Source organism: Neophocaena asiaeorientalis, unplaced genomic scaffold (assembly GCF_003031525.2).
Source record: "Neophocaena asiaeorientalis asiaeorientalis breed wild unplaced genomic scaffold, Neophocaena_asiaeorientalis_V1.1 scaffold327, whole genome shotgun sequence".
NCBI lineage: Eukaryota > Metazoa > Chordata > Mammalia > Artiodactyla > Phocoenidae > Neophocaena > Neophocaena asiaeorientalis.
The window spans coordinates 5,795,971-5,812,956 of record NW_020174560.1 but is presented as its reverse complement, the minus strand read 5'-3'; the positions used below and the strand labels follow the sequence as shown (position 1 = coordinate 5,812,956).

Below are 16,986 nucleotides of genomic sequence, written 5' to 3'. Positions count from 1 at the left end.
CTCTAGAAGCTGGCAAAGGCAAGCAAACAGATTCTCCCTTACGGCCTCTAGAAAGAACCAACCCTGCAGACACCTTGACTTTATAGCCCAGTAAGACTGAGTTTGGACTTCTGACTTGCAGAACTGTAAGACAGTAAATGTGTGTTGTTTTAAGCCACTAACTATCTGGTAATTTGTTACAAATAGCAATAGGAAACTAATACAAATGCTGGAAATGAAAACATATTTAAAATGAGACCATTCACGACTAATTCCTAAATTCTTTACTATTAAAATATTCAAGTTACTGTATAACACACTAAAAGAGGAGAATAATTAATACCCACACTTGTGATTTTAGAGAGATGCCATTTTCTAAGGTAACCACTAAGAGCAACAATGGAATATCACTTATTTTCTCTTCTACTAAAATGCAATCAATAGGTTCATCTAGGAAACTTACAAATTACTATATTATTCTGGCAAATCAAAATACAAAAGAATATAAAATGACCTGCAAAGTCATGTACAGGTAACTCAACAGCACATACATAAACTTGTACATTGGGACTTCCCTGGTGGCGCAGTGGTTGGGAATCCGCCTGCCAGTGCAGGGGACACTGGTTCGAGCCCTGGTCCGGGAAGATCCCACATGCCAAGGAGCGGCTAAGCCCGTGTGCCACAACTACTGAGCCTGCGCGTCTGGAGCCTGTGCTCTGCAACAGGAGAGGCTGTGATAGTGAGAGGCCCATGCACCGGGATGAAGAGTGACCCCGCTTGCCACAACTAGGGAAAGCCCTTGCACAGAAACGAAGACCCAACATAGCAAAAATAAATTAATTAATAAACTTCTACCCCCCAACATCTTCTTAAAAAAAAACCTGTACAAATATTTTATGATCCATGTTGACTTTTAAAATAAGTAAACATTTATGGGATAATTCATAGCACTAGTTCTGATATCAATAAGGTAGAAGAATGGTTGTATTAGTTTCCTGTTGCACTTCAACAAATTACCACAAATGCGTTGACGTGAAACAACATACATTATTCTCTTACAGTTCTGGGGGCGAGAAGTCCAAAATCAGTTTTATTGGGTTGAAATCAAAGTGTTAGTCATTAGGCCAAAATGAAGGTACTGGCAGGGCTATGTTCTCCCTTGAGGCTCCAGGGGAAAATCCGTTTCCTTGTCTTTTCCAGCATCTAGATCCATCTTCAAGGTCAGTGGCACAGTCATTTCTGACTTTGCTTTCCTTTGTTTCCACTACATGCCCTTCTCCTCTTTTGTGTACAGTCAAATTTCTCTCTATCTCCCTCTTATAAGGATCTGTAACATTGCATTTTGGGCCCACCTGCATAAGCCAGGGTAATCTCTCCATCTTAGGATCCTCAATTTAATCAGATCTGCAAGTCGGATTGCAGACTTGGGGGTGGGGGAGAGGGCATATAAGGTAACATTCACAGGTTTCAGGAACATTCACAGGACACAGATATTTTGGGAGGTATTATCCACCCTATAATCAGCCACAATCATCCAGATTTATTTTATAGTTGCAAACCTGTACAGAACAATCCACCTACCATTGTTGGGATTGAAAGCTAAGTCCAAATTTTCAGTGGTATAAGTAGCTGAAGCTACTTGCACAGAAGCAGAAGTAGGAAACACAAGTATATGAGTACATGATGTATCCTGTGGGGTGTTAAGCTGAGACGTCTGCATGTTTAGAGTGGTGCTTCTTCCAAATACAGAACCAGTTGACACAGAATCTGGAAAGAAAATGAAAGGTATTTTTTTCTTTTAATAAATGAAAAATCGATTTTACAAAATACGTAGAAACTTAAGTGCATAAAGAATTAAATCTGATATAAACTAAAGATAGCTAACCTGGCATAATAACAAAAGAGCCTTGGGGTTCCATTGCTACCAAGCAAGCACTGAGAATGCTGGGAGAGTCTGCAGCAGATATACCACACATTCTACACATGTCTTTCAGCCTTTTACTTAGGGACTGCAAGTTTCGACGACTCAGCAAACAGCTCCAATCTGTGGGTATCAACAGTAAAAAACAAAAAGAAAATATCTAACGTAACAGCATTGTTAACACTGTATAGAACAAAAAGTTAAAACCTAATTGTTTTAAAATTAATGTATTCTTCAAGAGTCATCATTAAGTCAAAAAAACTCTTATTGCTGACTTTACTTAACATCCTTTATCCCAACTTTAATGTACATTAATATCAATTAGGACCTGCTGAACACAGGATGAGTTGCACACTAAGCAGAAAGGGGGAAAAAAACGGAAGATGACAAGAATAGTAGTAATAACACTGATATAAAGTTCCAATATGTCCTTTTAAAATCTGAGTTAAGCCATTTGTGTGGACTGGACATATGTGGTTACTCTTTAAAAACACAACAAAAAACTAGATTTTTATAACCTTTGCATTTTATTCAGTACCTATTCCTAGATATGGTCAGAATAGTATATGAATTAACATAAAACAGAAATTAACCATTCTCCTGCAAAGTATGGCTTATAAACAGCAGAAGCAAGAAGAACTACAATCCTGCAGCCTGTGGATCAAAAACCACATTCACAGAAAGACAGACAAGATGAAAAGGCAGAGGGCTATGTACCAGATGAAGGAACAAGATAAACCCCCCCAAAAAAAACTAATTGAAGTGGAGATAGGCAACCTTCCAGAAAAAGAATTCAGAATAATGATAGTGAAGATGATCCAGGACCTCGGAAAAAGAATGGAGGCAAAGATCGAGAAGATGCAAGAAATGTTTAACAAAGACCTAGAAGAATTAAAGAACAAACAAACAGAGAAGGACAATAAAATAAATGAAATGAAAACTGCACTAGAAGGAATCAATAGCAGAATAACGGAGGCAGAAGAACGGATAAGTGACCTGGAAGACAGAATGGTGGAATTCACTGCTGCGGAACAGAATAAAGAAAAAAGAATGAAAAGAAATGAAGACAGCCTAAGAGACCTCTGGGACAACATTAAATGCACCAACGTTCGCTTTATAAGGGTCCCAGAAGAAGAGAGAAAGGACCCGAGAAAATGTCTGAAGACATTATAGTGGAAAACTTCCCTAACACGGGAAAGGAAATAGTCCAGGAAGCACAGCGAGTCCCATACAGGATAAATCCAAGGAGAAAAACGCCAAGACATACAGTAATCAAACTGGCAAAAATTAAAGGCAAAGAAAAATTATTGAAAGCAGCAAGGGAAAAACGACAAATAACATACCAGGGAAGTCCCACAAGGTTAACCGCTGATTTCTTAGCAGAAACTCTACAAGCCAGAAGGGAGTGCATGATATACTTAAAGTGATGAAAGGGAAGAACCTACAACCAAGATCACTCTACCCGGCAAGGATCTCATTCAGATTCGATGGAGAAATCAAATGCTTTACAGGCAAGCAAAAGCTAAGAGAATTCAGCACCACCAAGCCAGCTCTACAATAAATGCTAAAGGAACTTAAGTGGGAAACACAAGAGAAGAAAAGGACCTACAAAAACAAACCCAAAACAATTAAGAAAATGCTCATGGGAACATACATATGGATAATTAACTTAAACGTGAATGGATTAAATACTCCAACCAAAAGACACAGGCTTGATGAATGAATACAAAAACAAGACCCATATATATGCTGCCTATAAGAGACTCACTTCAGACCTAGGGACACATACAGACTGAAAGTGAGGGGATGGAAAAAGATATTCCATGCAAATGGAAATCAAAAGAAAGCTGGAGTGGCAATATTCATATCTGATAAAATAGACTTTAAAATAAAGAATGTGACAAAGAAGGACACTACATAATGATCAAGGGATCAATCCAAGAAGAAGATGTAACAATTATAAATATACATGCACCCAACATAGGAGCACCTCGATACATAAAGCAACTACTAACAGCTATAAAAGAGGAAATCGACAGTAACACAATAACAGTGGGGGACTTTAACACCTCACTTACACCAATGGACAGATCATCCAAAATGAAAATAAATAAGGAAACAGAAGCTTTAAATGACACAACAGACCAGATAGATTTAATTGATATTTATAGGACATTCCATCTGAAAACAGCAGATTACACTTTCTCCTCAAGGGTACACAGAACATTCTCCAGGATAGATCACATATTGGGTCACAAATCAAGCCTCAGTAAATTTAAGAAAATTGAAATCATAGCAAGCATCTTTTCTGACCACAACGCTATGAGATTAGAAATCAATAACAGGGACAAAAAGCCTAAAAAACACAAACACATGGAGGCTAAACAATACGTTACTAAACAACCAGGAGATCACTGAAGAAATCAAAGAGGAAATCAAAAATACCTAGAGACAAATGACAATAAAAACACGACAATCCAAAACCTATGGGATGCAGCAAAAGCAGTTCGAAGAGGGATGTTTATGGCTATAAAGCCTACCTCAAGAAACAAGAAAAATCTCAAATAAACAATCTAACCTTACACCTAAAGGAACTAGAGAAAGAAGAACAAACAAAACCCAAAGTTAGGGACTTCCCTGGTGGCACAGTGGTTAAGATCCACCTGCCAATGCAGGGAACATAGGTTCAAGCCCTGGTCCGGGAAGATCCCACATGCCACGGAGCAACTAAGCCCGTGTGCCACAACTACTGAGCCCGTGAGCCACAACTACTGAAGCCTGCATGTCTACAGCCCATGCTATGTAACATGAGAAGCCACTGCAATGAGAAGCCCTCGCACCACCACAAAGAGTAGCCCCTGCTCATTGCAACTAGAGAAAGCCCGTGCACAGCAATGAAGACCCAATGCAGCCATAAATAAATAAATAAATAAATAAATTTATTTTAAAACAAAAAACAAAAAAACCCAAAGTTAGCAGAGGAAAGAAATCATAAAGATCAGAGCAGAAATAAATGAAATAGAAACAAAGAAAACAATAGTAAAGATTAATAAAACTAAAAGCTGGTTCTTTGAGAAGATAAACAAAATTGATAAACCATTAGCCAGACTCATCAAGAAAAAGAGGGAAAGGACTCAAAACAATAGAATTAGAAATGAAAAAGGAGAAGTTACAACAGACACCACAGAAATACAAAGCATCCTAAGAGACTACTACAAGCAACTCTATGCCAATAAAATGGACAACCGGGAAGAAATGACAACTTCTTAGAAAGATATAACTTTCCAAGACTGAACCAGGAAGAAATAGAAAATATGAACAGAACAATCACAAGTAATGAAATTGAAACTGTGATTACAAATCTTCCAACAAACAAAGTCCAGGACCAGATGACTTCACAGGTGAAGTCTATCAAACATTTAGAGAGGAGTTAACACCCATCCTTCTCAAACTCTTTAGCAATCCCACTACTGGGCATATACCCAGAGAAAACCATAATTCAAAGACACATGCACCCCAATGTTCACTGCAGCACTATTTACAATAGCCAGGTCATGGAAGCAACCTAAATGCCCATCAACAGATGAATGGATAAAGAAGATGTGGTAAATATATATAATAGAATATTACTCAGCCATAAAAAGGAATGAAATTGGGTCATTTGGTGAGACGTGGATGGATCTAGAGACTGTCATACAGAGTGAAGTAAGTCAGAAAAAGAAAAACAAATATCGTATATTAACACATGTATCTGAAACCTAGAAAAATGGTACAGATGAACCAGTTTGCAGGGCAGAAGTTGAGACAGATGTAGAGAACAAACGTATGGACACCAAGGGGGGAAAGCTGCAGTGGGCGGTGTGGCGATGGTGGTGTGATGAATTGGGCAATTGGAATTAACATGTATACACTGATGTGTATAAAATTGATGACTAATAAGAACCTGCTGTATAAAAAAATAAAATTCAAAAAAACACAGAAATTTAAGTATTAAACAATAAAAGCACAATTTTACCTTTTAATTCTCCATGACCAATCCTTCCTAGGCGGCCAATTACAACTCTCCATGGCAATGAACTCATCTGTACAAGTCCTAAGCACCACTCCCAAAGTTTCTGTAGACCAAATCTTCTAGCAGATCCTTTTTTCCGACGAGCCCTGTTGTATGGAATAGAGTCATAAATATTTCTAAAATTCCTATGATGACATTTCAAAAGAGCTCAAATTTGTGAAAAACTGGTCCCTTCATTTTAATGCTTGATATTTTTTACACAAGTCCTAAGCAAGAATATATATAAAATCACAGGTTTGGCATGATAGTTTGTATTTTGTTTAATACATATTAAAATATATACTTAAAATTAAAAATTGTCCAAGAACCACCAAAATTCACCAGAAACACTGCTCTATACCAGAGATTGGCACACTTTTTCTTTAAAGGGCCAACATTTTAAGCTTTGCAGGCCATCAAGATCCTTCTGCAAGAATTCAACCTGCTGCAGCACTAAAGCAGCCATGGACAATAATTAAACAAATGAGTGTGGCCAGATTTGGCCTATGGCCTGGAGTTTGCCAACCCTTGCTTCATACTTTATTTTTTTTTAAATAAATTTATTTTTTAATTTATTTTTGGCTGTGTCGGGTCTTCGTTGCTGCGCACGGGCTTTCTTTAGTTGCGGCGAGCAGGGGCTACTCTTCATTGCGGCACTCAGGCTTCTCATTTTGGTGGCTTCTCTTGTTGCAGAGCATGGGCTCTAGGCACATGGGCCCAGTAGTTGTGGTTCGCAGGCTCAGTAGCTGTGGCGCACGGGCTTAGCTGCTCCATGGCATGTGGAATCTTCCCAGACCAGGGCTCGAACCCATGTCCCCTGCATTGGCAGGCGGAATTCTTAACCGTTGCGCCACCAGGGAAGTCCCTTGCTTCATACTTTAAATTGAAGAATATCGAACAAACCCCTCCCCCCACTTCCCAGAACAAAACAATGCTGTTTTCTGCATGCACGTCCTTTATTAGGCAAGTACATAACATTAAGTGCTCTGTGGCTGAGCAACAGTAACTACCATTTATTGAGTACTTCCTATGTACCAAGCAGTATGTCCAATCAATTTACATGTAATACCTCATTTCATCTTAACAACCCTATAAGGCAGATAAAATTATCCTCCTAATTTTACAGAGAAGTAAGCTACAGCTCAGTTGGATAAAGTAATTTTGTCGAGATCACACAGCCAGTAAGTGGCAGGACTGGGATTTGAACCCAGATCTCTATGACTCTAGAGTTGGACCTCTTAACCATCATCTCACTTCTACTTTCAGTAAAATGGCAATACACTATTTTTTTATTGGGAGGGTGGTATTATTCTTTCTCTATTCTCTTTCTCATCCTTCACAGATTAATGTTTCTATATTGTTTCATCAGCGCCACTATAACCAAATAATCACTAAGTTTTTTTGCACATAACCAATTTCTGAACTTAAAAGAACAGAACGTTTAGGTAATAAAGAAGAAAATAAAGAACAGAACCAAATCTGAAAATTAAAGTTACTTCATGGATTTTTCAGGTTCTCTTAGGCAATGTTCACTAGCCTTGAAATATGTTATTACAAGTGTCTATTAAGTGATAATTCAATGAGGCTCATCTTTTGTGACCTATTAGTTACAGTCTTCATGAATAACTGCTCATGATACCTAACTACTATCAAGAAGAATTCTAAAAAGGCCACCATTTTCAGAAGACACTCCAACATTTAAAGAGGAAAATTTTTAGTAAAGAAAATTAACTCAGTTTATTAGGGACTATATCTTAGATGGTATATGAGAAAAGTAAATGTTCTAGGATGCCTTACTAGATTTTAATTTGCAGATGGCTTTCTAGTACCATGTTCCAAAATTTGTTAGGCTAAAATCATTACCTCAAGGTTTATTACACAGAATACAGGGGCTTTAACCTCTTTTGTCTATGTAACCGAGATAATCAAAATTATTTTTGAGTCCATTAAATTATACAATATAAATATTCACTACAAAAGAAATGAAAAGCACCCACAATCCCAAGACTTAATATTTTAATATATATACCTTCCAAACCATTTTCTATTCATTAAAAATGAAACATAATGTGCATGTATGAATTTTTTTTCAAGGGATGATACAATGATACACTTAAGGAAATAAAAGTACCTATTTGGGACATCGATGTTAATGATACAAGTTTCTAAAAGTTCTCCATATAGATCTGTGCAAGATGCAAGAATCCATCTTTGATCATGTGATAAACAGTAGCCCACGAAAAGAACATTGTATTTCTGTCCAGCTTCTCCAAATGTTTCTCCTAGCTCTGTCTGTTTATCCTTCACTGGAGCCAGAATAAAAGGAGGTGTATAAAGTCGAATACACTCTGGTCTCTGTAAAGTAAAAAATTAAGTTACTACGGTACTATACAATCACAGAAAAACTTTTATTGAAAATAAAGATAGGGACTTCTCTGGTGGTGCAGTGGTTAAGAATCCGCCTGCCAATGCAGGGGACATGGGTTTGAGCCCTGGTCCAGGAAGATCCCACATGCCACAGAGCAACTAAGCCCGTGAGCCACAACTACTGAGCCTGCATGCCACAGCTACTGAAGCCCATGGGCCTAGAGCCTGTAAGCTGCAACAAGAGGAGCCACCGCAGTGAGAAGTCCACGCACTGCAACGAAGAGTAGCCCCTACTCGCCGCAACTAGGGAAAGCCCATGCACAGCAACGAAGACCCAACGCAGCCAAAAATAAATTAATTAATTAAAAAATAAAAATAAAAGAAAGATATAGTATATCTACCCATTATAAGATAACTGGAAAATGAGAGCTAATCAGAGACTTGCACTTAGTTTTGCATAAAATCATAAAATGTAGTCCTTCAGTAACTTTGGTAATGGAAAACATACTTACATCAGGACTTTTAAGAGCAGTTTCCATGGCTAAACCTGGACCAAAACCAGTCAATGTTTTCACATTGGTTGATGTTGGAAGTGGTCTCCGACACTGGGTAAAGGCCGAAAAAGCCAGGGATTTTAAATGCTGGGTATAGATTTGTCTATCTTCATGCTTCACAGGTTGCAACAGGTACTGACAGGGAACAATCTAAGAATTACAGGCAAATATTACAAATGTTAGACTTTCCACAAGAGAATAAAAAGAACAATGAGTCTAAAACTCTAAACATTTTATTAGAAAATTTAAACAAAACATAATTAAAATGATAATCTAAAGAATGATATTTTCTTATCTATTATATAGATTTTTAATGAATACTCAATTTTATTAATAAGCTATGTAAAAATCTTTAAACATTTCTACAAATAGCAGTTATACTGATCAATACTGCCATTGACTGCCATAGTCCTGTTGTAGTCTATAAAGAATAATTCAAATTCTCTGCATACAACTTAATATGGTTAATTTCTCTCTACTTCTAGTTTGTAACCTCTTATTTAGAACTCTAGTTTATATAAGTCCATTCTTTTCCTATTTAAGATTATGAATTTAAAAATTAGTTTATAAAAGTAACACGGGAGAGATATTTAACATACTTAATGTGGTCTTTTTATTCTCTGTTCTTACTGTTGTATCATTGCAAGTTTACCTTTTATAAACTAGGATTTCTATTATATTATTGTTTATAGTAAAGTCAATATAATAGAACCTGGCCTTTAGAAAATCAATGTAGATACAGAATAGTAACTTTGAAACTTCTATCAACATCAAGCGTTTTAAATAAATTTAACTTATAACATTTATCATTCTCACCTGTACAGAAACAGTGCTCTTAACATGAGAAGGAAGCGTCTGGACCATTTCCAGAAAACATCGAAGTAACCCCAAAGTCCATACATTAGAAGAATTAGTGCTCTCATCTTTGTTTTCATATGTAAAAGGATCAATTATATAAACAACAATTGCAGGTGGATAAGTGATTGCATGTGAATCACCATCTGTGGGGATGCCCACTTTGTCCCGATCCATTGTGCTAAAATTTGAAGTAGAAAAAAGACAGTTAGGGAAAAAGTTCTCCTGTACCTTCTCAGAATAGCATCAAAACAGGTTCTTAATACCCTTTTCCCTTTTTTCTTTTTTTTTTTTGGGGGGGGGCGTGTGGTGTTGAGAGCCTCTCTAAAAATGAGGGACATCTTTCTCTCCAAAGAGAACCAAAAAGTTCACAATTTGATGGTGTACAAAGACCCTTGGCATTAAGAGGTCTTGCATTAAAAAGAAGAAACAGAATTCTTAAAACCACAGAGCATCAGAAATGTCAGAGTGCTTAGTGCTTAAGTGATAAAACTGAGACAAAGATAAGTTAAATGAGCTGCCCAAGATCACAAGGCTGGCTAGAGGCAGAGCTAGACCAAAAAGAAACCAATTCTCCAGACTTAGTCAATGTTCTATTACATTTTTAGAATATATATATTCATTTCATACTTCATAACTTCAATGGTGATTAAGCTTCATTCTTTGATGGTGATATGATTTTTTAAAACTCCAAATCTTTTTAGATGTTCAAAATGGAAGATCTAGCTGGGTAATTAAGAGTCTGCTTTTAATCACATATAAGTATAATTTTGGGCAAAACTGCATCCAGGTAGCTGAAGGATATAACCAAGCTTAGGCTAACTTAACCTATAAATCCAAAGGGAATGCCTTCTTCATAAAAGTAATAACGAGAGCTGTCACCATCATTGTTGTTGTTATAAATAACTTAAGTGGAAGCATTTTGTAAAGAGCATAATATGCATTATATCCTATTGCTCCCACTCTACAGATAAGAAAGCATGCTCAAAAACGTTAGGTAACTTTCCTAAAGTGACATAGCCAGTAAACGACAGATTCAAATTCTGGTACAACTCTTATGCCACTGAACAGGGTCATTCAATAGTGACTTCTAGATCACTGGAGTGATTTGCATAGGCAAGTCTACTTGACAGTTATGTCACAGAACAGACTCAAAACATCACAGGATAGTCAGACTAAATGGTTTTTAAGGTCTTCATTCCCACCCTGAGATTCTATGATAAAGACTTTATGAAGAGTCTTCATTATAATTTTATAGGTTAAATATTCGACATTATAAAAACTAAAATTTCAAGGATAAGACCAAAGGCTCTTTATGTTATTTGGACAAGAAGCAGCATATATTTATACTTCTGCAAAGGTTGGTATATTTAAACATACCTTTCAGACACATCAGGATGTGGCTGAGTCGGAATCGAAGACGACTCTCCAGAAATCCCAGCTGTTTGTAGAGCTGATGGTGGTTGCCCTCCTAGCTGGCCATTCTGAACTGTACTCGCTTGCGTAGACATGGATCCCGCAACACTACTGTTCATACTGCCAAAGGGTGGAAATGAAGGTAGTTTATTTGATGACATTCCACTATTCAAGTTGGAGGATGATGAAGATGAAGCTGAGGTTGTGGTCAAAGTTGAGTTAGCTGTGGCAACTGAAGAAGACATGGCAACACCTGAAGTCACTGTCACAGTGCTGCTTGCTGTAGGTGCTAGGGTGGCAGATGGAATATTAGCATTTCCAGTACTTGTCATCTGAGGTGGAGTAATCAAAGGCTGACTTGTAGGGGCAACTAAATTTGGTTGGGAAAGTAGAGAGCTGTCCAATGGCTGGGAAGCAAGGTAAGGACCTAAAGACAATAAAAACAGGATATTTAATTCTTTATTTCACTGATTGGTTCTTTATTTAATCTACTATGTGAATAATAATTTCTAGTTTATACTCTTTTGGTCATTACCCTCCCCCTAATTTGCCTGCTAACAGTGTAGCAAACACTAGCTTTCTATTTCCCCTACAAGTGAAAAAAATTTTTAAGTGGAATTGAAAAATAAACCAGTTTATACAAAATAAAGAAATGGTTTCCATGAAATATAATAAAATTCTATTTTGAAGGCATAATTAATTAAATAAAAATAACAGTATCTAGCAAATTTTCATTAAACCATTCAACAAGTTCCTAGGTCACAAGCTGAATAGTGACTATACTGGGAACTAATTAAATATAAAATGGAGGAATGTTATGGGGTTCAAATTATAGGAATGTCTAATGAGGTTCAATGTTTTGGTTCTGTGTCTCTTTGGATTAAGTCTAAAGTTAAGTCCATTGATATTTAATTCAAGGGTGTTAAAAGCAAGTCTTCAACAGCTGTCATTTCTTAATTCCAACAAAGAACTGTCTCTCTGTGTTATAGAGGGAACTACAAGTTGTTTTACCTCTAAACCATTAACAAATCAAAAATCTTAATTTTAATAAACTTAAATAAAAACACAAATCTTCCGACTTGATGGGATCCCTATTGTAGTGATCAACAAACTTTTTCTGTAAAGGATCAGATAGTAAATATTTTTGCCTTTCCAAGTTACACAGTCTCTGTCACAACGACTCAGCCCTGATCTTGTAGCATAAAAGAAGCCACAGACATCTGTAAATAAATGAGCATGGCTGTGTTGCATTAAAATATTATTTACAAAAAGCTGGTGGACTGGGTCATACTTTGCTAAAATGACCTTATACAATAAATACAAATTCAATACCTAGATCATATCTGCAGACTTGTGCGTAAAGCTTGAGTTTAGAAAATGCTTCACTGTTACCATCAGCTGCCTGAGAAAACCATTCTGCTACCAACTTTTCTGATAGTTTCTTTGATGCAGTAGATCCAACTCTCATGATCCCATCCGTCAATAGTCGAGAAATAGGTCTATGTTGACCCAATCGACAAGACTACAAATACAGATACAGAAATCAGAATTAGTGAGTGTGCTATAGTTTTTTAGTTCATATCATAAAATAAAGGATTTAAGCTATTTAAAAATAAGCTTTATCATTTATAACTAACATTTGCAATAATAATATCAAGGTGAAATGGTGCCACAGGTCTTTTTACTTTTCTACATTAGAAATCCATTGAATTTCTATGAAAATTAAAATATCTCCAATGAAATAAAACATCTAGATAATAATGGCACTAGATCCACGTAGTTTGAATAACGAAAACTTGCAGAATACAGAAATAACTGAACATGAATATGCAGTCATTTTAAGTTGTACATCCATCCCAATTCATGTATATAAATGCATTATCCAGCTCTCCCTCCAATTCTGCAGGTCACTAATGTTTGTTACAGGAAGCCCAATCTCAAACAGGTTTGCAACACTGGATTAAGAAAGTTTAGACAAAGGATTTCTTTACTGTAAGACTTTCAAAGGCTTTAATAAGCTAACATGTACAGTGAATCTCTAAAAGGTAAATAGATACAAAATGTCTCCCCAAACCTATCTAACTATGGAACTTTTTTCTGGGAAGATTTTGCAGGACTAGTGTTCTAAATAACACTCTTTGGAAATATTTACTTTTACAAAACACACTACAGATACCTTGCAATTAAAGTTAAGTAGAACATTAATGAGGAGCTAAACCAGCTCAAACTAACGATTGAGATTGTAAAAGAAACTAAATTTTAAAGACTAGATTTCCAAGCATTTGTGGGAAAAGGGAGATGCTGTTGGCCCTTCGTATCCTTAGGTTCTGAATCCACAGATTCAACCGACCATGGATCAAAAATATTCAAAAAAAAAAAAAATCCAGAAAGTTCCAAAAAGCAAAACTTGAATTTGCCATGTCTGCAACTAGTTATATAGCATTAGGTATGTAATGCTATGTAAATATCATCTATAAGTAATCTAGAGATGATTTAAAGTATAAGGGAGGATGTGTATAGATTATATACAAACACTATGCCATTTTATATAAGATTGAGCATCCATAAATTTTGGTGTCTGCAAGGGGTCCTAGAACCAATACCCTGAGGATATTCAGGAATGACTATAAAATGAAGTTAAGACTGTATGTTCCAGGGTACTTAAAATTTATAATCATTGTACTCAATGATGGATACAACATGAGAATTGTAACTTAAAAGACCAGCCAAGAATTTCAGAAATAAAATGGATCTTAGAGAGGCCTATCATAGCTTTATTTTACATATGAGGTAAGTAAGGCCTAGTGTCTAAACCTGAGGTCCTAGAGAATCAAGACTTGAATTTTTATAAATGTAATTTGTTCCTGGCCATTTACAATGCTACCCTTTGTTTCAGAAAAAGATTATCTTAAATGGGACATACATGCTCTCAATGGTTTTCCCCCAGTATGGCAACTTCCACAGTGACCCATGGTGCACACATCTCACAAAGGGTCTGGCTCAAAGCTGTAAAGAATGTAACTGGCTTGTATGAGAACTAAACACCTAGTCTGACATTGTTATTATTCTTTACCAATCAACTGAAATATCCAGTATATTTTATATATAAACATACAAATCATAAGGTAGTTTTAAAACGACACCTCTTTTTAAGCACCTACCTCATATATTGCAGTAAGATCTCTAAAAAAGCTTTTGGCTCCATTTAACAAAGCTTCATTTTCTGGACATAGTACAACATAAGCTATATCTCTTTGAGATCCATAGGGTTCCAGCATAAGTCTCTCCCAATAAGGGAGAGCAAATGGAGAAAGCACCAGAAAATCAAAATCATAACCCAACAAAAACGTGGGGATTGGCAGTGGTTCTGGGGATTCATCAGTTCCTAAATAAGAAAAGACATATTTTAAGAAAAGATTTAAAAGAAGAACATTTATTTTTATATATTATTTTTAGAATATTTAAAAATTTTATTTATTTTTGGCTATGTCAGGTCTTAGTTGCAACATGCAGGATCTCCGTTGCGGGTTCTTCCGTTGCAATGTGCGGGCTCAGTAGTTGTGGTGCGCAGGCTTAGCTGCCCCTCAGCATGTGAGATCTTAGTTCCCCAATCAGGGATCGAACCTGTGTCCTCTGCATTGGAAGGCAGATTCTTTACCACTGGACCATCAGGGAAGTCCCAAGAGGAACATTTAAATGTCAAGAGTTAGTGTAGTCATTATTAGTAGTAAAAATATTTAATTAAAGACAAAAATACCTAAAAGCCAGCGATTGAGACTTTCACAGTTAGGAATTTGCTAAATGACCTTTTATAAAATATGTGACTTATACCTTCACTTAAATGTAAAAAAATTAGAACGAAAAACTTATTAGTACAAAAGAAGATATGGGAGGGTTTAAAAAAAATTATATTAGTTTCAGGTGTACAACATAGTGATTTGATATTTTTATACATTATGAAATAATGACCACAGTAAGACCAGTCTCCACCCGTCACCATACAAAGTTGCTATAACATTACTGACTACATTCACCATGTGTACATTACATCCCCATGATTTATTTATTTTATAGTTGGAAGTCTGTACCTCTTAATCACCGTCACCTATATTGTCATCATTTTATTTTGAATAAACTCAAGACTGGGGAAAGCCTTTTTAAGCATAATGTAAAACCTGTCCATTTAAAAACTGATTAATCTGACAACATAAATTTTAAATTTCGGCATGAAAGAACACTATAAACAAAGCCAAACAATTAACAATAAATTGGAAAAAAGATGTGCAATGTGTATAACAAAAGGTTAATTTCCTTACCATAGAAAGGGGACCTATAAATCCGTAAGGAATTGATCAACATCCTAACAGAAAAACAGGTAAAGCATATGAACAAAGTCCACAGAAACAGAAATTACCTCTTATACAAAAAAAGATGCTCAATCTCATTAAGAGCAAGGAATTTAAAATAATTAATAGCAAACAATTATAACATTTACTATGTGCTAGGTAATGCTCAAAGATTTTTACATGTATTCACTCATTTAATCCCCACAAAAACCATGAAGCAGATACTAATATCAACCTTATTTTAGAGATGAGAAAGCACGAATAGAGACGTTAAACAACATGTCCAGTATCACATAAGAAGTGGCAGAAGTGGGATTTAGAATCCAGGAAATCTACCCTCAAAGTCTGTACTAGTCTACGTCTCAAACTATAATGAAACAAACCAGTTTCTCCCATCTACCCAGCACCCTACTGGCAAGGGTTTGGGGAAACAAACATTTTATTGGTGGGAGTTTAAACCACTATCAGAGAGAGTAATTTGGCAATATATATATTTTTAAATATACACATGCTTTAAGCCAGGGATTGTGTGCATTCTAGAATAGTTGTAATGATAATGATGCAAACAATGTTAAGTCCATAAACAGTAGACTGGTAAAATAACATATATAAAGAACAATGGAATACATGCAGCCATTTAAAAAAACCAAAAACTCATATGTACTGAACAGTAAGGTGTAGAACTCTGCATGTGTCTACTATTTTGGCTTCAAAAAGAACGTAAAAATACTGTAACAATAAATGCTGGAGAGGGTGTGGAGAAGAGGGAACCCTCCTACACCATTGGTGGGAATGTAAATTGGTACAACCACTATGGAGAACAGTATGGAGGTTCCTACCGTATGATCCAGCAATCCCACTCCTGGGCATATATCTGGAGAAAACCATAACCTGGAAGGATACATGCACCCCAATGTTCACTGCAGCACTATTTATAATAGTCAAGACATGGAAGCAACCTAAATGTCCATCGACAAAAGAATGGATAAAGAAGATGCAGCACGTATGTACAATGGAATATTACTCAGCTATTAAAAAAAAGAATGAAATAATGCCATTTGAAGCAACATGGATGGACCTAGAGATTATCATACTAAGTAAGTCAGAAAAAGACAAATATATGATATCGCTCGTATGTGGAATCCAATTTAAAAAAAAAACATGTAAATGAACTTATTCACAAAACAGAAATAGACTTACAGATATAGAAAACAAACTATGGTTACCAAAGGGGAAACGTGGTGGGGAGGGATAAATCAGGAGCTTGGGATGAACATACACACACACTAGTAGTATACAAGATAGACAGCCAACAAGGACCTACTGTATAGCACAGGAAACCCTAACTCAATATTCTGTGACGATCTATATGAGAAAAGAAACTAAAAAGGAATGAATATATGTATATGTATAACTGAATCACTTTGCTGTACACCTGAAACTAACACAACATTGTAAATCAACTATACTCCAATAAAACTGAAATATTTTTTAAAA

At 36.0% G+C, this 16,986-nt stretch overlaps 1 protein-coding gene across 1 annotated transcript in view; it reads right to left on the bottom strand.

Moving 5' to 3' along the window:
- MED13 (mediator complex subunit 13) overlaps positions 1–16,986 on the bottom strand; it is a 113,505-nt gene that overhangs the window by 9,561 nt on the left and 86,958 nt on the right. The window contains exons 19-27 of the mRNA XM_024757546.1: positions 14,305–14,528; positions 12,476–12,665; positions 11,108–11,570; positions 9,689–9,908; positions 8,831–9,022; positions 8,083–8,306; positions 5,916–6,058; positions 1,865–2,023; positions 1,561–1,746 (exon numbers count right to left, since the gene is read on the bottom strand). Coding sequence (XP_024613314.1) covers positions 1,561–1,746; positions 1,865–2,023; positions 5,916–6,058; positions 8,083–8,306; positions 8,831–9,022; positions 9,689–9,908; positions 11,108–11,570; positions 12,476–12,665; positions 14,305–14,528 — 2,001 coding nt within the window. The remainder of the gene's footprint in view (positions 1–1,560; positions 1,747–1,864; positions 2,024–5,915; positions 6,059–8,082; positions 8,307–8,830; positions 9,023–9,688; positions 9,909–11,107; positions 11,571–12,475; positions 12,666–14,304; positions 14,529–16,986) is intronic.